We start from the raw sequence: 27,142 nt of genomic DNA on the forward strand, positions 1-27,142 counted from the left end.
AGTCTAGTTATTATCTGTGGTCCTCCGATTAAATGGAACCTCTTATCCTTCTTCTGCTTCTCATTCTAGTATCCCCACAGTTTTTTTTCACGGACAAAGACCTTCTCGCCCATATACTCTGATTATTCTGCATATTCTCAAAAGTGTGAACAATTGCTGTCTAAATCATGTGTGTGCCTTTCTGCCCAAGGAGAGAAAAAAAAGGTCTTTATCTGGCAACTGATTTTCCCGATGTCTTGGGACATGCATCCACCTTTCAAACAGCTAGACTGTAAATGTTATTTTAAACAGTTGGAAAGAAAAATTCTGGAGTTACTGTGGGAGCATAGTCTTCCAGAAGCCTGGTATCCAACAGGAAAATGGGCTAAGAAATGCGGGTCAAAAGAACATAAAACACGCGGTCTTGCTAAAAAAAAAAAAAAAAAGTCAAAAAAACCCCCCAAACTAGAGGAATTTTGGAGGAGCTAACCTACATTAAAAGAGTACAGCTCTGGATGACAGGAAAAACTTCTGGATAGGACTTGAAACCATTGAGCTCTGGATTTAATAAAACTTAACAAAGAAATTCTGTGTTTGCAATCCAAACTGAACATGCTAAATCATGTGGATTTTTATTTTTTTTTTTGAGAATTGAAAGGAATTTCTTATTCATATCATCATTGCTTCTAAATAATATCAGCTAGGCAGATGCAGCTAATTTCTCTTGCGCAGTTCACAGTGTGGCAGTTCAGCTTTGGGAGGCTATAGCGGATCAAGTACAGGTGAAATTTTTATTGTCTCTGATGAGTAGTTGATTCACTGCACATCAGTGTAAAGGGTGTATTTTTCAACCTTGTAACAAAAGAACATCTGCAGAAACAAATGAACAGGATGAAAAAAAAAGAATCTCTAAAGGATTGGTAGGTTGTGTCACTCCTTTGATCTCTAGGGACTTCAGTTGCCAGAAGCAGGAATGAAATGTGAATCAACAAATAACATTTGGCATTGAAGTACAACTCTTCTCTGTCCATCTAATAGAATGTGACTTTTCTTCAGGCTCGAAGGTCATAATATTTTTTTTTTTTTATTTCAGATACAATATTCTTGTATTAATCTGAGGACTGTAAAAGTGAATTTAAACCCTGCCTAGTCTGCAGAAGTTGCTCTGGCCCAGGAAAACATCTGTGTGTAAATGGGTCATTCTTACCTGCATGCATATATATGGTTGAAAAATAGGATTTTAGTCATCAACTTGTCAAAGGTTAATGATCACAATATTTTTGTAAAGTGTATCGTTGGCTATTCTTATCAGCTTCTGCTTTTTGTTTTCTCTCCTTTCCTCTCAGGCAAAGAGGGATTTTGAGATTTAATATTCTTCCTCTCTATGGCTGCAGTGCTCCAATGCTGGCTATTTGATTACCAAAGCTACAAAATATTACTCTTGAATAGATGTTAGACACCATTACATCTCTGGTGAATGAATAGAAAAGATTTGTAAGAGCCATCCTAATTTGCAAGATACTAAAATATTTGACTGCTTATATGAAAAAAATAGCTTGACAAATAATATGCTTCCATATTATATCCATCCATCCATATTTTATAATTGAATTTTATAGCAGTAATTAATCTTTCCTATTTAGCTGACTGGAACCAAAGGAATTGAAAGAAAGCTACCATTCTGAAAATTCTAATTCTGGAGTACAACATTTTAAAATAAATATATACAGAAACATCTTTTATCATACTCTTTGCTTTCATGTTCTTGTGTAAGGAAATCTCTTAAATGGTGGACTTTTCCAGACTGAGATGGAAATTGTCCTTTAAAACGCTCTCTCTCTGGAGACAAAACTCCCAATTATAAACATTAAACAAAGTTTTTGATGTGACAAAACCACCTCTCAGGTACCAATTTGGGATACCTAAAAGGAGCAAGTGGAGGGACATATATGAAAAAAAAATTGGAAGAAAATAAATATTTATGTGAAATATTTATATATTTTAATGTTATTAAGCTTTATCCATAGTATTAGAAACATATAGACATAATGCATTCTAAATTCTGTTGAATAATATGGCCAGTATGCCCACCCAGTGATGAAATAAACCTTGTTTGTTCTACGTGCCTATACTTAAATATATTTTTGCTTTCTGAGTTTCTCTTTATTTTTATTAGAGGAATTATTATCATCATTGTCATCATCACCACCACAGAATCATTGAATCATAGAATCATAGAATGATTTGGGTTGGAAGGGACCTTAAAGATCATTGAGTTCCAACCCCCCTGCCATGGGCAGGGACACCTCCCACTAGACCAGGTTGCTCAAAACTCCATCCAACCTGGCCTTGAACACCTCCAGGGATGGGGCAGCCACAACTATTATTGCTATTGCTATTGCTATTGCTATTGCTAATTATTATTATTGTTGTTGTTGTTGTTATTTATTGCTACTGGGGTAAAACAATACTGCAGCAACCTCCTGCTCCAGGGAGAGATGTCCTGATTGTGATCTCAAAAGATATGACGTTGCTGGTGCTCTGGGACCTGCGCAATCCATAAGAAGTTCCTGTGGGGGTACAAACATCATTCTGAGGGCTGAAGGAGCTTTTAATTCAGACAACCCAAGTTCTTTCCTGAGGCCCATATCTGATAAAATTAAGAGCACAAATCGAAAAATAATTGCATGGATAGGTCGTATTTTGTCACAAAACATTTTATTTCTTTACTTATTCTTTTGCCCATTCACTTTGCTTCTCTTGTGTGCTTTGTGGTTTTGGCTGTAACCTTTAACTGGGAATCCCCCAGGGAAGGGGGTGCTGTTGCCTCACCTTGGCACAGTCTCTAATGCGGTGCAGCCTCTAACCCCAGCCTTGACAACAGCTGCCTGGAAAATACATTTTGACTGCCAATAGAGATAAAATCAAATGAGACAAAACGAAGATTTCTCAAAATCATCATGAGAACCAGAGTACTCATTGGAAAAGTGGAGACCCTGAGGGGAAAGAAACAGTCAAGACATTTAACTGACATACCAGAAGGCCTGATGAAGCAGCTGTATTGCTTGAATCAGGGTATAGGTAGAAATCTCAGCATCTTGTGTCATGCAAGTTTTCTGGCTGCTGTACCACTAACAATCTGAAAAGGTAAAACGACCTTGTGTCTTCTTTAGATGAGTATGCCCTTTTCCATCTTGCACAAAAATTTTCTACCAGTCATGAAAAATAATACCTTTCAGTAATTTAACTGGAACTAGCACATCTCCTTTCCCTGACTTCCTTTTTTTTTTTTTTTCTTTTTTTTGTGATGTATATCAATTTCTAACACACATCTCTATGTTTTACCTCAGGAAAAACAAAGCAAACCAACCAACCAACCAACCAAAAACTATTAAAGAAAAAACGAAAGGGAAAAAAAAAAAAAAAACCAACAACATAAACCCAAGAACACTTAAAAATAATGTTATATGACAAGGAAAAATTGTCATACATTGAGACAGGATGGCCCTGTCAGCTCACTGCAGTGATATAAAAGTATTCCTAAAATCTCTCACATTGTCAAATTCCAATTTACAAAATGTTGTGATAGGCTGCCAGATCATCAGAATATGAAAGAAAAAGTTTTGGTTACTTTTCTTCTTGTTTTACAGAAAACCAATAATCAAAGTGTAACGTTGATTTGAAATGCATTCCACCATGAGAGACCAGGTGTCAAAAGTCTCCTGGCTCTAATAATATTCTCTTATTTTGAAATCACAAGATCTTTGGCTGGGTTTGCAGTTAAGTCTCTGAAATGCAGATGGCACACCTCCATTAAATACTTTATTGTGATTTAATGGTTCCTCCCTTGGGTTCTGAAATTCAGTGTGAATGAGCTGTTAAAACTAATTGTGCAACATAAGTGCTGAAAGACCAAAGAATTTTAAAAATTATATTCTAGCCCTCTTTTTCTCTCTCAGAACAAAAAGTTAACAACAACAAATGAAAAACGAATAAACTTTTCTTATTTATTGGAAAAATCTGCAACAGCCCATTTAGGGAAAAACAGCCTCACACACCCTAAAAGCTACTTGAAGTTTAAATGGTTAAAGCATATTCTTGTTAAGATGAAAATGTCTTTTGTAGGTATCTGAAATAAACTCTTTCATCAAGTTCAATCATGGTGTTGTCCTTGGAATTCTGATATAAATAACAGTAGGATGCAGACCTTGGTGTAACACAGTTAACATTTCAAAATTGCAACTCCAGCATTTACATAGAACTGAAGCAAAAAAAAAAAATAATCCCAAACGGCACCTTGATCATTACAGACTTTAAGGTAGGGACTTCAGGTTTGCCTCTGAAAAGCCAAATTTGGAATTTTACCAGCTTTCTTCTCCCACAACCCTTTGTGTGTTTTGTAGAAATTCAGTTCCAGCTTCATTTGATCGAGTGGTAGCAACACCAGGGAACACAGATTTCAAAGCCTGCAACATATACTGCACGAGGATGAATCCTTCCAGCTTCCACAAAGCCGGCTCACTGGGTTGCACTTCATAGATGTTCCTGTAATGATTCAAGGTGCCAACAGGTCGCAATATTGAGGCGTGAGGGGCAAGGCAAACTTTGCCAGAGATTTCAGAGAACTGCTGTCTCCTTTTCTCTAAACAGCTGTTTAGAACTGTATATGTGTTTGGTAGTGACATAACGCTCCCATTAACAACCATGATTTAGCTTTGCCATAAAAGGGAGTGCAAACAAGCAGGGCAGAATACTAGTGCAAGGCAGCCAGCGTGCATGTCGAGAAAACAGGAATCACGCACCTGTGGAGGAAGAGACAAACTCTAAAAGGAGAGAGGTGTGTGTTAACTTGGTTCTGTGAGGAACTGAGGTCTGTTCAATCAGGCAGTCTCTCTTCTGCTGACTGATTTCCTTTAAGTGCACAGATTTGCAGCTGGAAGTGGGATGCAGGCCATGGACGGCACAGAAACATAACATCCGAGATGCCCGTCATGGTCCTCCTCCCGCCTACCGAGTGCAAAGGCTTTTCATGTACTGCTGTAGGTGGCAAAGCATGGGGTCACAGACTCCCTGGGTGCTCACCGTCCTCTCAATAACCGCGGGTCCTCCGTAGTCCACTGGCAGAGGGACTTGCGCTCACCTGAGAACAGCAATCTCACAACATCACCACCTGTGGGCACAGGGTCTTGAGCAGAAACCCATTTGTACCCCTATCAGAAGAGCTGCTGTGTGCAGCTTGCTGGAAGTGACAATGTAAAGGGGTGCACCCTTGCCTCGTTACCTTAACAAAAGCCACGTGGAGGAGTGACTTTAACGTTTAACTCAGGCCTTCCTATGCAGAAAGTGGAGGAACCGTGCGGTGCTGGTGACAAACTGTCTGTAGAGGCAGTGAACAGACACACGTGCACGAGCACTCAGCCTCTGCACAGGTATTATTGCTGCCGAAAGAACTGCCATTCACCGTCCCCATAAATCTGAACTGCTAACTTTCTTCCTTTCACAAGCAGGCAGGGAATAATTTCAGCCGAAATTAATTAGCATCTAGTTCCCCCACTTCAGTGATGTGCAGAAGGGTACGTAGAATAAAATGCAGGAATATCTCATTTCAGGGGTCGCTCTCACACCTTACCTTGTGCACCCTTCTCCTCCTTTATGTTCTCGCGCACATTACACATTTGTATTATGGGTGGCAGAGGATTAATTTTAAAACATAATCAGACATTCAGCTGTTGCATGGGATTCTTAAATATCTGTCCTCTGTAGCCAGAAAGGTTCACTCCCAAGTTAAAAGAAAGGGAATCAAAACCAATTATGACACTGATTTTGTCGCCTTCTGTTTATAACTAGTTAAAAAAAAAAAAAAAAACAAACAAACCAAAAACACATTACAGACAAAAGAAAAAATTTTGGTGGTGGTGGTTTGTTTTTTGGTGTGTTTTTTTTTGTGTTTTTTTTTTTTTTTTTCACTTGGAGTTTGAGTGTTTCCTTGTGTTGCACAGCCACCTGTCTCCCTTTCCTGGGATACAGCAATACATGACACTTCTTTTGAACCAGAAAGGCTTGAGGGAAGCAGAATCTTCCATGTTTGATACAACAAAAACCCACGTCGACTTAACCAGAAACCTTGCACAGTCAAGAAGCGGGGGTTCAGTCTCTGTTAGGGAAGAGAAAAAAGAATGAATTGTTTCCTTTTTCAGAGGCAGTGTCAACCAAAAGAGTAATTCCGGCAGTGTTGCGGTGGTGGCGATAGGCAGATGTCGTACCTGTTCTTTTCTCTGAGGCAAATATATGCCGATGACTTGCAGAATCAGAGCAGCCTGTTAGGGTGAACGGTGTATGACAAATCCCTGATGAACAAAGTACATATTATTAGAAAACATTATGGAAAGTTCCACTGCTTGTGTGCAGCGGTGGCTTTTTATAGCCCTAATTATAATTGAGGTGGCAATATAATCTCTGCCTGTACACCCTGGGCTCCGAGCTTGTCCTGATCTCTCACTTCAAGGCGGTTCAAATCTGGTCAGTGCTTTGATGGGAGCCGGTGATAAAGCTAATCTCCTAAGAAAAGCTGGTATCCAAGATACCCTAAAGGTGTTATAGGGTAATTGACAGGTTACATTTATGTTTACCAGATGCCTTCTAAAATTGGCAAGAGGTTGGCGAATAGCAAGGATAAGCTCTTACTCTTTTACTACAGTAGCACAGATGGGAGTTACTCAGTTCACTATTTTTGTAATAAGTATTAGCCCGTATGTCACTACTATTAAACATTAGGCTTTATTCTATTTCTTATGCTAAAAATGTGTTCATTTTGTGCATTAAGATTTGTCGTTGTTGTTCATTTACTGGTGGCTTTTTTATCTAAGGGCAGTGTGGCAAATGACGTGGCTGCTTGCTTTTCTAATGGCTATAATTTTTTCCTGTTTGATGTACTGCAGGACGCCAAAGGGTTAATTTGAGCATTTGAGGTAGGACAGGAAATAATGCTCACAAAAGGTGAGGAAAAATAAGGTACTAATGAAAGGAAGATGAAGGAAAAAATGGGGACATTGCCAGCGGTGGGATAGCTCTTGCCCAGCGCCAAAGCATCTGACAATGTTGTGTTTTCCCTTTGAAAGGTAGCAGTTGATCCATCTCTCTGCTCTACCCCTTCCATTCCAGAAGATCAACAGGGATCCTTAGCCTAAGCACGGGGTGTTGCAGATTTAGACGGTTTCCACCACAGTCCCTATCTAGCAATCCTGTTAGACAGATATTCCTGGTAAACAATGCTGATCATTTAGATGGAAGAAGTTAAAAAAAAAAAAAAAAAATGGATGCAGAAGAGTTCTTGACCCTGAGTGATTAGCAAACAAATAAAATAAATAGTTGGATATTAGAATGCAGCTAATTAAAATTCAGCAGATATTATCCTGAAGTGCGGAAACAATTTGGAAAATGAAAAGTAATCTCTGTCCTACGTTCATGCAATGTACGGCAGAAAAAGGAAGAGAGGATTCATATCTGGCAGCTCTTGAGCCCATTTCTTTCCTAAATTCCAGAACATGAAGTACATCATGAATTCACATGACAGAAGGAACACTTTTGTGTTACAGATAAATATCAAAATACACAGATATAAAAATGTAATGTTTATATATGGTACATAAATATTAAAATCCATACAAAAGGTGAGAATGTCAGCTTGAGCTGCAATGGCTTGTGCCATTCCAGTCCCACCTCGTCCATATTTCAGCCAAGAGCCTACACCGTTGGGAAGTCATTAAGGATTTGCAGATATGTAAGCAAATAAGGGAAAGAGAACCTTCAAGTTGTCTTGAGTCCTGGGGTTTCCTGTATGAAAATCATGTTTACATACCTGTAGTACTTATAAATGTAGCAGACTTAGAAGGTAGTTCTTCCCACCAGCAAGGGAGGCAGTTGCTTCAAGAAAGGTGTATACAACAAATGGCAAAGATCCACCATTTTTGAACATTAGAGGACAACAAAGGACACCAGATCAGCCCCTTCAGTGAGAAGGTCAGGTCAGGGATCAGTCCCTGTTGGTAGATAGTGCTGTGACCCGCTGCAACCACAACAACCCTGATGGCAACGCTGGCGATGTGGCACGCAATTGTGGGCCCATAGCACAATAGTGTTGGGAGTCTTGGGTGAAACTCAGGCTAGCACAGTAAATGGGTTTGGCTTATACATATCAGAAAATCCATATTAAGAAAACTTAGATGCCAATAATTACTACATCTGAGTTGGGAGGAAGGAACAGTCTGTACCTCAGAGCCATTCTCGCAGCACTGAGCTGGAGCAGGGTGTTGCGTTGCTCTGTGCTAAGAAAAACGATGGGGCTAGAAGGAAGGCGCCGGATGAAGGGGAACTCCTGTAGCATCCCTGAGTCAGGGTCCTTCCCGAAACAACGGGGATGCAAGGAGGGGGATGCGGCACCTAAGGAGGAGCCCAGCAGAGAGGGGCAGCAACAAAGCTGCAGGAACAGTCAGATTACTCTGAGGTGGGGAGATAGATTTTCTGGAATAAAACTTATTCAAAATCTGAAAACAAAAAGGCATTGCACTTTAGGTAAGAACCAAACATAAAAGCCTTTTGTTGTTTCATCCCTTTTGGCTGAATAAACAATGCCTGGCTTTGAAGAAGCTATTTCTGTGTCATTTTAATCAGCTGCTAGTCACAGGCTCTCAGTGGAAAAAGGCTTCCCAGTACCAAATGTAGTTAGGCCCTTTAGATTTATCCTAATTGGGGAAATAAAGGGGCTGCATTATGGGATTATTCCCTCAAGAAAAATTAAAAAAAAAAGGCAAGCCTGCCACTTGGGGGTGCAGGCATGCTGGGCTGCCACAGCAGCTAAAGTGCAGCTTGCCTTGTAATTATGACAGCTGGATTCTTGGTTGTAAAACAGAGATAAGCAGTAAAATTAGCACCGTTGTGGAGAAACGATGCATTAATATCAGAAGCTTTGTTGAGGCTTCCTAAATTTCCACTATCTCTGCATGGATACTAAAGCAATCCTTGAGGAGAAATAGAAGTATTTTCTTTCCAGACAGTAGTTCTTCAGGGAGCTCTCTGGCATGGAGACTGACGTGTAAAATCCAAGTTGCTGTAGAAGTAATGATGCAATCGCAGAGTATGTCTGTGCAGCAAAACGAAGGCATGACTGTAGCCCACGTGAGTGCTGCTAAGTGAATTATGCAAGCACACCTAATAGCAAAGACAGTGAAAGTTTGGTGAATGCTACCAGCTACTGCATGCCCAGAGAGATATGTCGGACTAAAGCCCGTGCTAACTTATCTTCTCTGCTAGCAGGGACTTCTTTAGTGTAGGGGAGATTTTTTTTTTTTCCTTTATCTGTCCTAACCTGCAGGATAATTTTGCAGTGCCCCACTCCTGGTGGCTGTGTGCCACCAGAGAGGCTTGCACCTCCATGATGGGTGAAGTCAGTGCTTGGTGTGTGCATCTGTGCCCTATATGCAAGCAGAAAATGCTCTGGGATTCTGCGTGTAAAGTGCTCTGTATCAAAGTGTGTTACTTCTGGCAATTTCATAGTTAAGCCAATGCAAAAAGCCTAATCCTTTTAACTCTCACCTGCAAATGCAATGTGTTGAAACTGAAATACTTCCTCTGTCAGGGAAAAAACGCGATTAATTGCAAGCTCAGATATAAAACTAGAGCTTGAGGGAAGGGCTGTCACCCTGCCACTTACAGGCATTTAATGGTAGACAAAGGGCTTGTAAAATGAAATGCTGGAAACTATTGTGAGATGCTAGCCAAAGTAGCCAACAGATTAGACGATTTAACGGGCCGTTTCCACTCTTAATTTCATGATGTCTCTCTTTGTGGTCGTGCAGCCAGCACAGTCATTCAGATTGTATCTATAGAAATGCTTCTCAACAGCCTAATGCTGCTAAGTGCATTCTTCTCACTCAGCAATTGCATTAACATTTAATATAATATTAATATGGGCTCTTTTACTATGAGGGCATGAAGAAGGGATGCAAATTACAGATATAAAATATCTGAAGAGCCTTTTGACTCCTATCTGGCAATTAGTACTTATTTCACTCTTGCAGCTTTATATACACAGGTAGGGGAAAAAAAAAAAAAAAAAAGTGAGTAGTGGTTTGACATGGGACCTTTTTGTCCTCCACCTTGGACTACTTCTTAAATTTCCCCACGCCTTGCATTCTTGCTTTGATTTCCTTTCAGTAGCGGGAAGGATGACAACCTACCTGAGGAAGGAAGTGGAAGAATGGACATTTACATTTCACGTAAGTTCCCTGTATCTGGGTGCTCAGAAAGTCTTTTAAGTCGGCAGCTGAAGCAGCGCCCAGCAAAGTGCAGGGCTCAGACGACACCTACAAGACAAAAGTTTGCGGAGGGTAAAACCACCTCTGTGACCCGCGCCGGCCTGCTTGCATTCCTTAATAGCAGAGGGCAGCTACCCACGGGGCCAACGACTAAACCACGACATACTACTTTGTCGTGGAAAAGGGACGCCACGGGCGCAGCCCTGAGCCCGTCCCCGAGACGGCGGTCCCCGCCGACGGGACCCCGGGGCACACAGCCGCTTTTGGGGGAAAATCTCCGTCAGAAGCCACCGCCTTCCTCCCTGCCCTCCTCCCCCCACCCCCACCCCCCACCTCCCCAGCCTCGGCGATATAACTTAATTTCACACCACCGCCGCATCGCCCCGGAGGGGGGGGGGGGGGGGGGGGGAGGAGGGCGGAGCAGGTGCCGGGGTGTGCCGGGCAGCACCGCCCGCCGCCGCCTCCCCATCGAAGGAGCAGAAGGAGGAGGAGGCGGCGGGACGGAGGCGGCCGGTCCGGGCCATGCTGGAGGCGCGGCGGCACCTGGCGGGCGCGCAGAGCGGGCGGGCGGCGGGGCAGCCTCCTCGGCGCTGCTAGGGCGGCGGCAACGGGGGCCGCGCCGGGAGGCGCCTTCATCGCATCCCCTCGCATCGCATCGCATCCCCTCGCACCGCGCACCGCATCCCCTCGCACCGCACCGCATCGCATCGCATCGCATCGCATCGCATCGCATCCCCTCGCCGGGCGGAGGCGCCGCCGCCGCCCCCCCCCCCTCCTCCCACCCGCCGCCTCCTTCCTTCGGCAGAGGCGGCGCGGCCGCCGGAGGAGAGGAGGACGATGAGCCGCGCCGTGGTGGTTTGGCTGGTGCTCTGCGGGAGCCTCGCCCGAGGTGAGGGGACGGGGGAACCCGGCGGGGACCCGGAGGGGACCGGCGGGGATCGACGTGGGTCGGGGACGCGCTGGAGCTCTCGCAAAGTCGGAGCCGAAGTGCGCGGGGAGAGGGGAGGCGCGACCGGCGAGCGGCTCGCAGACGGGTGCCTCCGTCTGGGCTTGCCTTTGAATTTATTTTATTTTATTTTATTTTATTTTATTTTATTTTATTTTATTTTATTTTATTTTATTTTATTTTATTTTATTTTATTTTTTAATTAAAAAAAATACTTATCTCTACCTTTTACATAGAAGCCGACGAAAGATTCATCCTCAGACATGTTCTGTTTTGAAACTACGCTTAATTAGAGGGGGAAAGAAATGCCGTGAGAGCTTAAATGTAATCCAGATGAGCGGCTGGGAAGATTTAATAATATCCGCAGAGCTGTCCAGATCTCTTTTCCCTTCCTCCCCCCTCCCCCCCCCCCCCCATCATCGGTCTTCATTTTAATTTGAAGGCTGTGAGCTCTGAGCCGGAGATCCAGCAAACCGCGGAACAGTTTGCAAACACGTTCGGGGGCTTTAGCATCTCGGCAGCAGTGAACAGCTCTTGTCAGGCGACCCTTTTCCTGCCTCCCTCTAACTAGGGCATCTCCATCTAAAACACCAACGGCGCCTTCTCTGTGTATGATACTTCCCACCCCCCCAAAAAAAGAAACCCTACCCCAGAAAATATAACTTTAGAGTTCTTGGAGTTCTCTTTGTTACTATTTAGAATAATTATTTAGTGCAGGCTAGATGGGTTTTCCCTCCTCGCATTAAAAAAAGTTGTCGGAGCACATCAACGTAAGGTGGGGGGGGGGAGGAGGGGTTCCACAGCAGCAGCCCCTGTGAAGGAGAAGAGGCCGGGGGTGGCCGGGCTGCCCGGGGGGGAGGCACCGGGGGCGGTGGGAGTTCACCTGCCGCCCGTCTTGTCCCGTCCCGGGCGCTCCCGCGCCCCTCCCCGGCACCCCCCGCGCCCCCCCGGCACTCCCCGCCGAGGCTGCCGCAGCGCCGTCGGGGAGGGATCTCAGCCCCCGGGACCGCCGTGGGTCCCCCTCCGCACCGCTACCACCCCCTCGCCCCACAGCACGAAACCCTCCGTGGCACGGAGAGGGGGGCTTACTGCGTGGGGGCTGCCCCGTGCCCCCCTCCCGCGACGCCTTTTCCCCCTCTGCGAACTCCAGACGCGCCCCTGTGCCGGGGGTGGGGGTGGTGGTGGGGGTGTTTCTGTCCCTCCTTGTGACAGCCGGGCTGGGGGGAATCTCGGGGCTGGAGACCTTTTAATCGTCCTAGTTGTATCTTCCCGAAGCTTAGTAGAACAACTGTTATCCTAATGAGTAACAGAATAGTTCCATTGACTTTTAGACCTCTTCCCATCATTATTCACATTTTTTATAAATTTTAAAATGAAACCACTGTATCAGTAAAATTGAATATTTTATTAGCTCCTCAATTATTCAGCATGGTGGATTCTCAAAATCCAATAACATTCACACAGTTGCAGCGAGCATGTGATAGCTTATGCAATATGTCCTTGTACCTGCAGTTTATGCCCGAAGTCTTTTAAGTAAAAGATACTGTATCTGCCACAAAGTCTGGACTTGTCATAAATACTTTGCACTGGGCTTCTGTAGGGCTCTTCATAGTTCACATCTGAGACATTTTTTCATTTAAGTCTATGGTCTTGCCGTGTTTTTCAGTAACTTCTGAACAGAGAGAACTTCATAGATTTTCTAGTGGAAGTGAAATAGGAAGGTAAAAAAAACCAAACATTTGCTGTGTGATTGCTTAAGCTGTAATTATTCAGTTAAAGGTATATCCTTGGCTTTCAAAATGAAACAGAAGAAAATTATACAGAGTCTTTTTTTATGCTGAAACAGAATAAAACACTGCTTGACAGGTCTGATATACTGGGTTAATTTTGCTCACTGTCATAACGTTTACTTTTAATAGATCCACTCATCCTTATGATGACTGTAAGCACTGTAAGTAACTGAAACTCTTTAGAGGGAAGGTTTTGAACAGTACAAAACTTTTTGTGCAGTGTTCGAACGTTGCTTGCCGATGAGCCTATTTGCATAATGGTCTATAATGAAAACCTATGGTAGTGTCATCTATGCAGTGACCAGTTCTTCCCTGTCCTCTGTTGGGGTAAATTTCAGCTGCAGATCAAAGTTAGGTCATATAGTTCATTACTGACCTGTGTTTCAAGTCTACTGTTAAAGAAAAATACCAACTCCTTTTTTATTGGAGCTCTGAAAAGTAATCATGCAGGTCAAAACCCTGTTTATTCATCATGTCTTAAAACCCTCTTTTGCTTTTTGCATTTGGAACACAAACATAGCGTATCAGCAAGTATTTTTTTTTCTTTTTTTTTTTTTTTAAATGGAGAGAGAAGGGGAAGAAAGATTGAGAGAGAGATGATGGTGATGATGATGATGATGATGATGAAAAAGTCATCCCAATGGAAGACTGGAATTTTCTTTTTTGTGATCAGTCTGATAAATTTGCAATCTCATGCACTGTAACAGGGGTCTGATTTTCGGAGATGTGTTTACATGCATGTATGTGATGAAATCAGGCTTCAAGGCTGCAGTGAGTTTGACCCCTTAGTTTGCAAGAAAGATGCAGGTGCATTTTTAATAAGGAATGCCCTTTCCTGCATACTTCAAAACAGCTGTAAGGTTTTACATTTGCTGTTGTTGCTGTTCCTTGGTCAAATTTGAACGCAAGCCAATTTGATGTTCTACCATGTAGTGGACAGACTAACTACAAGAGTAACTACAGAGACTACAAGAGATTATTTCAGGTGGAAGAAATACGGTGCATCTCATCTATAGTAAAACGGGTCCCCAAGTCCCACTGTGTGTATTATTGGGAATAAATAAGACAATAACTTTCAGAACAGTCAGTGAAGATTGGGATCAAATGAAAGGAAAATGTACTTTAAAATTGGTGGCTGTTTTAGTCCCCAGATTTACCTCATGGCATGGGGTAAGCTGATCGGCTCTGCTAATGGTACTGTAAATGCGCAGCAAATCGGTGTGTTCTATGTCTATGTGTTAAATGTCTTTGCAACAGTATATTCTGAAGATTTACTGTTTGAGTTGCCTTTGTTGTGAACGTATCCTTAAATTGTATCATGCTTTTTCACATAGGTTGTTGCTGAATTTTTATGTATGGTTTGCCTAAAAATGTTATTGACATTGCCAAAACCAGGCAAATTCAGCTCTTTGTTTTATGACTGTCCTGTGAGCCTGAGATAAATATTTTGGAACTCTCAAGGAACTGTTTCAAAGATGTTGCTTTCTCTCCGTTACAGTGGGAACCTTCACTCTCTATGAGGCTTAGAAGTTTCTATAAAGCCTCTTTCTGCAGCTGGAATGAGCTGCAAGGAGTGAAAGTGCTGAGAAACAAGAGAGGTAAACTGTAGCTTTGTTCTCACGTAACTTTACCAAAAGACTGGAAAGATCACAGACACAGACTTTTAAAGACCAAGATTCTTCTGGTTTATCAAATGCCATTGCATCTTTGGACGGCATCTGCTTCTGTACAAAATGCTGACAGTGTGACCCTGCATAATGATTTTCACTGTTCTTTTAACAAATTACATTTGTATTCAAATTGATTTTCCATGACTGCTCATATAGCCTCCAGAAAGCATACAGCAGATACACTATTGTATCCTGTATGTGTCTGGTCAGCCTAGGACAGAATTTGATGTCAAGCCATGCATTGTTATAACTGGAATGAATAGCCTTGGTGGTATTTGTTGGGTGTTTTAAGTGTCCGACTTCCTCTTTCTCTGCCCTTTATGTCTTCATCCTTTATGTCTTTTTTCAAAGGGTATACTTCATACAAGGTTGTGTATCAATGGTAGCATAGTGAAAGGGGCCACTGTCTTATCTTCCCTCCTCCACATTTTTCCAATTACCATCCAGCTGAAAATCAAGGGAATGATCCGCTTTGGAAGTTATTTCAAAAGACAGTCACTTTTTATTAAGAGGCTGATTTTTATGCCTTGAATTAGCTGTTTGTACAGCACGTGTCCATACGGCAGCAGTAACAAACTCACAACCTCATAGTCCTTCAACAGAAGTAAAGTTATCTGGAGAAGCAGGGTTTAAGAAACTACGAGTAAGAAATAAATCTGTGTTATTCTCAAATTTATTGTGAGTCACATAGTAGTTAGCATGTTACTGTTTTCCATTTCTTAGGTTTTAACACATTTCAAACTTACGTAAGCCACAGAGGCAGGAGCATTTCTGAAAACTTAGAGGATGATCAGCATTGAATTACAAGTGATATTTGGCTTCTTTGTAGCATACTTGAAGCCTAGCTGCCTCATGTTTGAAAGAGTATGGGTTGAACATCAAAACAGTATTAATTCATTTCAACTTTCAAAACAGGTTCATGGCAAAAATACGAGTTTAATTTTTCTTGATCGGATGATACACTAGAAAATAAGAGATGAGTTAAAAGACGCAAACGCGAATAAGGGGTTTTAGAACCTTAACATTTGAGTACTTAAAAACCCCAGAAGTTGTTATCTCATATTGGAGGACCTACATACATTTTCCATTTAAATGGAGTGAAGGGAGGAAGTAGGGGGAAAGCCAACATCAGTGTAAATTCAGCGTCTTTCATCAGCCTGAAGAATAAGTGGTAATGGGTCTAGGTTTCCTTCTTTATGAGAAACTCAGATTGTACAAGATTTTACCTCAGAGGGAGACCTGCTCCCTGTGTAAGATATGCTCCCAGTAAGATATGGCTAATTTTCTAATAATATGGTGCGTAGGGGGTAAAGCAGCTTTTCCGCCATTCGTATTGCAGGACCAGAGCGCGGACATGTTCGAAAACAATAACTGCATTTGCGGACCTGGATGCTGGATATTACTGAAAGCAGGGGCTGAGCTAGCGGCTGAATTGTCCCAGAAATTTGCATGTCTTTTCATTGTTTGGGCTTTTATCAAATCTCAGTCTTGCTGTTGTGGGAATATACTTATGGGGTTTTTCTGTTCGTTTGTTTGTGTGGTTTTTTTTCCCTTTAATCAGCAAGCTGTGTTACCTTTCATCACGGTGGGGGTATTCTTCTATTTTAAGTTTTAAAAGCCGAGAAATGAAACAGACCATGATTATCTAATAAAGTGTCTAGCTAATCTACCTAATAATTACACTATGTGGTGTGTGAGTGAATGCATTATCATATGAAACACATGAAAACAACTTAATTTTACTTACTGTAAAATATGTATGTATAGTGGCTACATGCATACATACTATATTGTGGGTATATCCACACCAGACAGCGTACAGAGGAATTACATTAACTTATGAGCCACACATCTAGTCTGATACTTCTTAGATCATCATTCTATGAACTTGGGATGCAGAGCTCTGTATTTCTAGTCAAAATTTGTTAAATTCAACAAAAGCAATGAACGTCTTGGTCTGGTTTTTTAGATTCCCAACATTATTCCTCACTCCCCAACATTCCTCCCAATAGTATTCCTCACTCCCCCCAACATTTTAATAAGAGGCTATTCATAGCAAAGGCTTTTTATGTCTGTATGTGTTTGGTGAAGTTTGAAAATACAGATGAAAGTCTCTGCCATTCAAATGGAGAATCCTGGAGTATCTTTACCATACCACACGTGGCAGCAGAACACCAAATTTTCAGTTTTAGGGGTGAGGATTTTAACCACAATATTTAAAGCGGTGAACTCAAGTATGCAAATGACAGCAGGGAGGATCAGCAGATGGATAAGCAGACACAAGAAGACCTGCTTTCTTTGTGCGGAGCCCGGGCAGGAGCTTTGTGAACCCCCACGGGAAACTAAAGGTGTGAGTGAAAGATGTGCAACTGCTTCAGTTTCATGGATCGTGTGTGACTTTGGAGGCAGCAGGGAAGAGGGAGGGGAGCCAGGGCTCCCACTGGAGGAGGTGGGAGTCTTGGTGTGGGTGCTCCCTGTTACCTCTTGTCCCAGGTGGTCCGTGGGAGAGCGGGGCAGATCCGGAGGCGCAACCTGTTCATCATGCAGTGTCTGCATCAAGTGGTGACTCTTGATTAAAACTATTGAGAAATTTGCCAACCAAAAATGCTTCATCAGAACATCGCGATTCTGTACATGTAAGAGTTCCACCAATAATCAGTCTTCCTTGTCCTATTCCGGTGTTTAGCTTGCCCACCTGGGACACGGACAGCATGGGTTCAAATTGACTGTTAAGCGGTTCAGATTACAGATTTGAATCTGAAAGTTTGACATTTTTAATCTTGATACAGAGCAGGACTTTTTCAGTGTTTTGCAAATAACCTTCTTTCCTTCTTCCTATCTTGCTGCCCTTGCAACTCATGTTTTTCTAAATTGTTTTCAGTTTTAAACAACACAAAGCACTTTTGCATAGCCAGGCTATGGCTCTACTGTAGGATAAAGCTACAGTTTAGACACAGAGGGCTTTTTTTGTGTGTCTTAGCATATTCTCACAATAGTAACTTTTTGACAGATACAAAAAAAAAACAACAACAAACAACGGAAAGAGATGATTGCTTTGCCAATTTTTAGCTGCAGTAATTTTATTTGCCTTGCTTCTATGTAGAGAGGCTTAGAAAATTTCTACAAAAAACTGCTTTTTTCCTATCATTGTCAAGATGCTGTGTTAACCTGTATAACTATGGAGAGCTGTGACAGTAGTGTGCAAATAACAGTAATTTCTGCCATCTGATTACTCATGTCTTAGGTTTCTATAATAGTGAAGCTACAACAGACAATATAGGAAATACTTTTGGGTAAGACTTATATACACCATGCACGAGTGTGAAAAATAGAAAACAAAAGAAGTCTGAATTATTATGTTTTTAACATTTGCATCTTTCACTCCATCTCTACTCATGTACAACAGCCTCTATCACTGCTGGGTATCATTGCACACAACCAGCCCCTTTAATCCAGGCTTCCTCTCTGATTATTCTCTATTACAGTCCCATAGGCCATACTGCTTTAATCTGTTTGCCAGTTTTTTGTTTTTGTAGTGAAGTATTACGTTTGCAGACAGTGGCCTGGGCTCTGAGACTGAGTTGTTTTGTTTTTTTCACCCATACCCTTTGCAGCTCGGGCTTTTGAAACAGAGATGGAGAAAATATTACTTTCTATGTAACTTGTCAGATTCCTTACCTGTGTGAGGAATTGCACAGGATTCCCTTACAAGGGCTTTTCTAGGTTAAAAACAAAGACCTGGTAGCTGATTGCTTTCAGATACTATTCTAGAACTATTTTAAAACCACTGAATGTCCATTTATTTGAGCGATTTCAAGGGAATATTAGATTAATACTATGCATAGTGTACAGTGTGGATGGCAAAATTATGTGCTGTTGTCATGGGAAGTAGCTCAAATGACCTAGTAGTTCTCTTCTATGGTATGTCCTATATATATTTCTTTAATGATGTTTTTGCCTAATTTCTTTGGTGTCTTTTTTTATGGCTTACCTTCTGACCCCATACAAAATGATGTATCATTTATAGGTGGTCCTTCAGGATAAAGATCGACCTCTTTAATAACAGCTTTCATTTTCCTGAGTGTGATCCAGCCCATCCTGTTGTAACTTCTTGACTTTGTTCACCAGGCTTCTCTTTAACCTGGTGTGATTGTTCGGGTGCATGTTTTCTTTTAGAAACTTCTAAGAATTGGTACATTGTGTACTGTTCCACACTTACACGTAAATTTACACTCTGGTTCCTTCCTACGGTGGTTTTACTTAACCTCAAACTCTTCTGCAAATGTGGGTCTTGTGTTTCAGTCCGCTACTAAAGTCATAGTGGACAACCAAGATCAACAAAAAAAGGTGACTGAAGCAATGTCAGACTGCATTGCTTCAGACATGAAGCAATAAGACTACATTAGGAATGTAGTCTCAGAGGTGTATCTCTTCTTTCATTAAATTTGTTGGGGGGAAAAAATCAAAGCAATACTCTGATAAGCACCCCGAAATCAGCTCTGGTAAAGTATGGTTGACTGTATATACTGGCTTAGTATTAAGACTACATCTATATTGCTTCACACAGCAAGAGCAGTTATTACTCTAGTATGACTCAGTATCTTTCAGAATTGTTGGATGATTATGTGCTAATATGCATTTAAAAAGCTGAGTGTGAGTAAAAGTAGAATAGTAAATGGTGCAGCTCTGATCTGTGGGTCAGAGCCTCATGGCCACTGGATGGGTGAAACAAGGGTCTCCTCTGAGGAAACGTCTAGGAAGTCTCCATAGTTTGTGACTCCTAAATATCAGCTGAGACAATCAAATCTGCCATGTGAGATTTCAGAGTATGTCCAAGCCCATCCCCATCTAATTGCTCTTTGCCACTGACTTTTCCCTAATTTCAGCACAGGTGATAGTCTTATAGCAGAGCAATAAAAACCTTAATTTCTATGTCATGTAAGTTTTCTGGTAGTTTAGCTTGTTGGTATGACTTAATAGAATCATAGAATCATAGAATCATAGAATCATAGAATCATAGAATGGTTTGGGTTGGAAGGGACCTTAAAGATCATCTAGTTCCAACCCCCCTGCCATGGGCAGGCACACCTCCCACTAGACCAGGTTGCTCAAAGCCCCGTCCAACCTGGCCTTCAACACCTCCAGGGATAAGGACTCCACAACCTATCCAGGCAACCTGTGCCGGTGCCTCATCACCCTCAGAGTAAAGAATTTCTTCCTAATATCTAATGTAAATCTACCCTCTTTCAGTTTAAAACCATTACCCCTTATCCTATCACTACATTCCCTGATCAAGAGTCCCTCCCCATCTTTTTTTATTTTTAATGTTGGTCCCCTTTAGGGACTGAAAGACTGCTCTAATGTCTCCTTGGAGACTTCTCTCCTTGAGGTTGAACAACCCCAACTCTCAGCCTGTCCTCATAGGAGAGGTGCTCCAGTCCTCTGATCATCTTCATGGCCCTCCTCTGGACCAGCTCCAACAGGTCCATGGCCTTCTTGTGCTGAGGACTCCAAGGCTGGACACAGTACTGCATTGGGGGTCTCAGCAGAGCAGAGCAGAGCAGAGCAGAGCAGAGCAGAGCAGAGGGGCAGAATCGCCTCCCTCTCCCTGCTGGCCATGCTTCTTTTGATGCAGCCCACAATGTGGTTGGCTTTCTGGATTGCCAGCACACATTGCCTGGTCTTGTTGAGCTCCTCATCCACCAGCATCCCGAAGTCCTTCCCCTCAGGGCTGCTTTCAATCCATTCTTTGCCCAGCCTGTATTTGTGCTTGGGATTGCCCCGACTCATGTGCAGGACCTTGCACTTGGCCTTAGGGCAGGATGAGGCAAGCCTCAGTGATGGTGCAAGGAAGGAAAATGGGAAAAAAAAGGGAGAAGGAAATGGCACGGGGCTGTCTGCTTTGCCTTGGTGTGGCTGTAGGCAGAGAAGCAAATTCTGCATTTCTCCTGCCATCTCCCAGTCCTGAGTATCTGCATGCTGCCTCACCATCCTGGGGCAAATCAAGCATTGATTAACTAAACTGTCCTGGTGGGTTATTTTGATGAGGACAGATTACAGTGTTTTTCTTCCCTAATTATTTCTGCCAAATAGCTGTGTTACGGATAAAGATTGCTCCTTGGCCAAGCCAAACACGTGAGGCTCAGGAGCTTCCCGCGTGCTCTCAGTAGAGTGGGAGGAGCTGCCTGCCTTAGAAATTCAGCCCTGGGTTATTTCTAAGCAAGTAAACTACTTTAAAACTACTGGTGAGTAGATGCGGTTCTGGCTTCTCCATTCAGACTAACTGAAGGTTGAGCAGGAAGAAAGAAGAAGCCAAAATGAATGACTAAAATCACTACATGATTCAGTTACTTCAGAAGGAAAAAGAGAAAACTTTTCAAAATGTTAATATATTATTTATTATTATTATTATTATTATTATTATTATTATTATTATTATTATTATTATTATTATTATTATTATTATTATTATTATTTGTTTCACGAGGACTTCATGTGTATGTGTGCCTGCTGAATCTGGCAGCTGCATTCAGTTGGGCAAAACTGCACCTTTCAGCACATAAATAACATGATCGAGAAGTGTTGTGACCTTCCCAAATGGCAGTGTCCCTTTAGCCCAGCTTCACACACCAGCCCTATGGGAGCTGTATCTCTTCCTAGCGTCTGAGATAGGCGATCAACTAATTTTGACCAATTAGTCTGCTGCTTGATTGGTTTTCTTTTGATAGAAAAGTTTTTATATTTTGTTTTTTATTTCCTGTAGAAAGCAATAAATAATTAAAAATGGGTACATCAGTTCTTTCCCAGTAATGAATTGTGGTTATGGCATCAAACTTGTAGAAAAATTTGAACAGAATTTTAAATCCAACTGAAAATTTCCTTTTAAGGCAGAGCAGGGAAGAAGGAATATCTCAAAACTACCCCAATTTCACTGGAATAAAGACCAATCTGATTTAATTATAATAAGTTTTCTGAACTGGGTTTTTCCTCTAGAGCAGCACTGTTTTCAGAGCTGAAGAATTGTAACAAGAAATACAATAAGTTATCTTCTTTTATGTTTTTGGAGATTCAGGAAGCTACTCTTTCACCCTATAAATGTTCTAGTCTGGCAGATAATCATAATGTCTTGTGCTAGCATCTTTCATAGCAATCTTTTGTCTCTTGTGTTACATCAAGCTTTGTTTTGTTTGTTGTTATTTATTTTTTTTTCCTTTTTCTTGAAGTGTATGTACCTTCCGGATGATACAAAGAGCATCCCTGAAGTCTGAAAACAAAGGTCAATACCTCACATAGAAAGGCTTCTACCTTTAAGAGAAATAATGAGATTTGATGACTTATGTCTGCTAAAGGCTGTGGTACTAGGTCTCCTGTAAGTGCAAGCTCCTGCATTGCAAGCATTGCAGCTGCTTGCATAGACATTTCATTGTGTGTGTGAGAAGTGTTACCATACTGGTAATATTTACCCAAAGAGTTGCAGGGATCTCACAAACGGTAATCATCTTGAATTGCTGTTTCAGGAGAACTCTCAGTTAATGTTATTCAGTGTTCTCACTTTATTACTGTGTATGCAAGAGATTCTCATTTCTTTTCCATTTTCAAAATGAGGTGTTAGAAGCTTTTAAAAATCAAACTGCAAATGCCCACTCTGTTTACAGCACGGTATATGTATTTTGTAACAGTTGGAATAATTTTTAAAACCCTTTAATATAGGGTCTCCGAACAGATTTTCTGTAGAAAAAGCAGCTTCAGAAAGGGTAGAGTTTTGTTCTGCCCCATTTTCCTGTTAAGATACAGCAGTAAAATTGCTGAAGATTTTAGACATATTACATCTGTTCTTTGAAAGAGAACAGCATAAAAGACATAAAATTACTGTTCTAGTAGATTACAAGCTGTAGTGTATATCTGCTGAAATTGGCTTTATGGAAGGTGCTTCTCCTAAGTTGATGTAGTTTAAAAATAAAGTACTAAACTTCTTTTGGATCATACCCTCCCTCGGCAGTGTAATAACTCTGTATCGCCTCTGCTTTTTGGCCACATAGGCTTTGCCCAGAGTTTGAGCTTTGGGGAGCAGCCTGAGGGCCACAGATGGACACCAGTAACTGAGCAAGGAGTAGGGTCAGTCCTATGCCATGTACTTCCTATTGCTGTCTGGGTGGAGAGGGAGAATGTGAAGTTTTGACCCTCTTTAAGGCATAGTAGAGCTCTTATTTTTCTGGTGGAAATGAGGATTTGGAAGAAATTGTGTCTGTATGGAGTTTGTGGTACATTGCCAGCGTTCTTGGAGCAGCATAGATATGTCACCGTGTGATCCTGTCAGAGCTCATGGGTAGTTTGGTTAAAAATGGCAGTGGCATGAATTGTAAGAGGGATATATTAGCTGGGGACAATGAAGCGTTACCGTACTACTGTGCAATTTCCGTGGTGGCTTTTTTGGCTTTTTCTAAAATATCTATAAGTACTAACACAGGACAGATCTTTATACAGTATTTATGTTCTGCAGTATTCACCAAAAAGTGAACAATGGTGGTGATGTTTGTAGACAAAACAGGCTTTTGCATTCAGTACAGCTATCTCAGGCTTTCCAAAAATTTTCCTGGGGTGTTTCCCTGCATTGTAAATGACTATATGTATCTGTGGTATCTATGTAGTGACCTAGTTTGTTTATCATTAACTACTTTGAATTTTTAGACTACATGTACTGTTGTCTAGAAGAGTAAATAAGAGGTTGGGTTTTGGTTTCTATTGTGTTTTTTTGTTTGGTTGATTTTGGTTTTGTTTGGTTTTGTTTGTTTTGTTTTTATTTGTGTGGTTGGTTTGTTTGTGGGGTTTTTTGGTGTTTTTTTTTTTTTTGGTTGGAAGAGCTTTAAATCTCTTCTGTTTACCTGTATTTTTTGTTTCTTCAAGATTGAGGTTTTTATGAGATTCTACTTTCTTCCTTTGCACAAAGGTTTTAGATGGAGTTTTTCTCTTTTCCTGGAACTTTCCTGATAAATCAAAAGCTTTCTAAGAGTTCTGAAAATTAGCAGTGTTACAAACCATAATGGCCAAGGACTAGAGTCAGCTGCAACCACAGTACACTCAGGGCAGGAAACACAGACAAGAGCCTTCATTGTATCAAACACAATCTTATTTGAAAGTGTTTTTCATGTTTAAGATTTATATTGTACCGTAACACCTTAACCCATTGCTTCTTTTCTCTGGACTATTATTTTATCCCTTTTTCTTTTCTTTTTTTTTTTTTTCCTTTTGTAATGTTGAACTGACTTGAACTCCTGGATTTTTGATTTTCAGTTGGTGGCTCAAAGACCAAGGGCCTTGGTAGGTGTTAGTTCAAATTTGATGTTTAAAGTAAGTTGTTCTTCACATTTAATTGTTTCAGGAATATGGATTTTTGTGGCTTCTCTTGGTTTCAGTAATGCAAAGACAACTCTTGTGAATACAACAGAATAACTTTACACCAGAGCTTCCTCTCGATTAATACCTGCAGCTTTGCCAAAACTATTATCTATATTGCAAGCTGTCACTTCATGTCCAAACTGAGTAATTAAATCTTCAAATCAGATGTGCAGGTTTTTCATTATTATAAACATAGTTTATGATTTTAAGGTTTTACAAACCTTGGGGAAAGAGCTGCAGTACGCTCATTAGATCATGAGCTAAAACCTCCCTGAAATTTTGGGTTGTTATATTACATTTTCAGATTTGGACTCCTGTCTCTCAGCCAAAAACTGCCAGCGTGTGTTTGTGCCTCGATGACTGCAAGTCCCTTTATGATCTGATCTGGGGGCTTTAATCTGGGTTGCTTTCCAGCAATTATATAAAACACCTATCAACTTTTTTAATAGTAAGTGCTGAAATCCTCCTTTTGCAATAAACCAGTTGAGTAACACTATGTGTGCCTCAAATGAAGACCACTGTCTTTCAAATGTAGGTGTTGTAGGTGGCCATTTACTCTTGGGAGAACATAGAATCATAGAATGGTTTAGGTTGGAAAGGACCTTGAAGATCATCCAGTTCCAACCCCCCTGCCATAGGCAGGGACACCTCCCACTAGACCAGGTTGCCCAAGGCCACATCCAGCCTGGCCTTGAACACTTCCAGGGATGGGACCTCAACAACCTCTCTGGGAAGCCTGGGCCAGTGCCTTACCACCCTCAAAGTGAAAAAATTCTTCCTAATGTTTAATCTAAACCTGACCTCTTCTAGTTTAAAGCCATTCCCCCTCATCCTATTGCTACATGCTCTAGTAAATAGTCCTTCCCCAGCTCTCCTGTAGGCCCCCTTTAGGTACCAGAAGGCCGCAATAAGATCTCCCCAGAGCCTTCTCTTCTCCAGGCTGAACAGCCCCAACTCTTTCAGCCTCTCCTCATAGGAGAGGTGCTCCAGCCCTCTGGTCATCCTCGTGGCTCTCCTCTGGACACGCTTCAGCAGGTCCATGTCCTTCTTATGTTGGGGACTCCAGAGGTGGATGCAGTACTCCAGGTGGGGTTTCACGAGTGTGGAGTAGAGGGGCAGAATCACCTCCTTTGACCTGCTGGCCACACTTCTTCTGATACAGCCCAGGATACGGTTGGCCTTCTGGGCTGCAATCACACACTGCTGGCTCATGTTGAGCTTCTCGTCAATCAGCACCCCCAGGTCCTTCTCCTCAGGGCTGCTCTCCAGCCATTCCCCACCAAGCCTGTATTTGTGCTTGGGATTGGCCCGACCCAGATGTAGGACCTTGCACTTGGCCTTGTTGAACTGCATGAGGTTGGCTTGGGCCCACCTCTGCAGCCTGTCCAGGTCCCTCTGGATGGCATCCCTCCCTTCCAGCGTGTCTACCTCACCAAACAGCTTGGTGTCATTGGCAAACTTGCTGAGGGTGCACTTGACCCCACTGTCCATGTCACCGATCAAAGGCAGACAAACAGACCAAGTTGTCCTCGGACACTGGCCATTGACGAAAGAGAGCGAGCTGACCCTTTGATCCCTCAGCTTTTATACTGCTCATGAGGCAGATGGGATGGAGTACCCTGTTGGTCAGTTTTGGGTCACCTGTCCTGTCTGCTCCTTCCCGCAGGTGCGACCCCTCTTCCGCTTCTGACCCTCCAATGGGGCAAATAAAGTGAGCTGCCCGTGGGTGTTATAGCAATAAGTATAAGCAGGAGCCTCTCCGCATACCATGCCTGGGCATCAGCCATAAACATAGGTCTGATCACTCTGAGAGTGAACAGTGTCTGCACGATATGCTGTTAATTTCACTAGTTAAAAGAGGCCTAGTTAGAAAGAAAAGTTACGGAACAAAATTGGTCCTGTTTTACCTCAAACCAGGACAATGAACAGAGAAACAGATAAATGACTGGTGGGATGATGGGACTCAGAGGGCTGTGGTAGATGGGTCATATCAGTCTGGAGCTTGGTAACAAGTGGGGCACTGCTGGGGTTTGTCTGGTACCTCTTGATTAGCATCTTTGCCTGTGGCCTGGAGGAGGTGACAGAGTCCTTGTCCACCAAGTATGCAGGTGACACCAAACCATGGTGACCAGTGAATGCCATGAAGGGCAGGGCTGCCACTGAAAGGCCACCCTAGGGGAACGAGCTAACAGGGCCCATAAAAAGGGACAAATGCAAAGTGTTGCCCTGGGCAGGGGAGCCTCTGTGAGGGCATCCATGTTTTGTTTTTGGACCCCCAGTTCAGGAAAGACCTGGTTAAATAGGGTTAAGTTCAGGGACGGCACCATGTTGGTGGGGAGTGGGGCCCCTGCCTTGCAAATAGAGGGACCTGTGGGACCAAGGCTGCATCAGCAGGCAAGGGGGCAGCTTCAGGGGCACAAAAGCAGCCCCCACTGCCTGCAGGAAGGGGGATTGAGGAGACAGAGACAGACCCTTCACAATAGTGCATGGCAGGAGAGTGAGAGTCATCTTTGTAAATATGACCTTTACTGGGGGTGGGGGTATGAGGACTGGGGAAGAGTGGCTGGAAAGCTGCCTGGCAGAAAAGGACCTGGGGGTGTTGGCCGACAGCTGGCTGAATATGAGCTAGAAACATGCCCACGTGGCCAAGAAGTCCAGTAGCATTCTGGCCTGTATCAGGAAGAGTGCGGCCAGCAGGACCAGGGCAGTGATCGTCCCCCTCTACTTCAGCATTGCTGAGGCCCCACCTCGAGTACTGTGTTCAGTTTTGGGCCCCTCACTACAATAAAGACACTGAGGTGCTGGAGAGTGTCCAGAGAAGGGCAACGAAGCTGGTGAGGGGTCTGGAGCACAAGTCTTATGAGGAGCGGCTGAGGGAACTGGGGGTGTTTAACCTGGAGAAGAGGAGTCTATAGGGGAGACCTATAGCTGAGGGGAGGCTATAGGGGAGACGTCCCCCTAGGCTGAGGTGAGACCTTATCGCTCTCTACAGCTCCCTGAAAGGAGGTTGTAGTGAGGTGAGGGTCCGTCTCTTCTCCCAAGTAACAA

The 27,142-nt window shown here is 42.6% G+C and overlaps 1 protein-coding gene across 1 annotated transcript in view; it reads left to right on the forward strand.

The window, feature by feature from the left end:
• Positions 1-11,129: 11,129 nt before the first annotated feature.
• Positions 11,130-27,142, forward strand: part of EDIL3 (EGF like repeats and discoidin domains 3) — a gene marked incomplete at both ends in the record, with an annotated part of 270,774 nt that continues 254,761 nt past the window's right edge. The window contains one exon of the mRNA XM_082497220.1: positions 11,130-11,181. Coding sequence (XP_082353346.1) covers positions 11,130-11,181 — 52 coding nt within the window. The remainder of the gene's footprint in view (positions 11,182-27,142) is intronic.

Source organism: Vanellus vanellus, assembly GCF_965231255.1.
Source record: "Vanellus vanellus genome assembly, chromosome: Z".
Lineage (NCBI taxonomy): Eukaryota > Metazoa > Chordata > Aves > Charadriiformes > Charadriidae > Vanellus > Vanellus vanellus.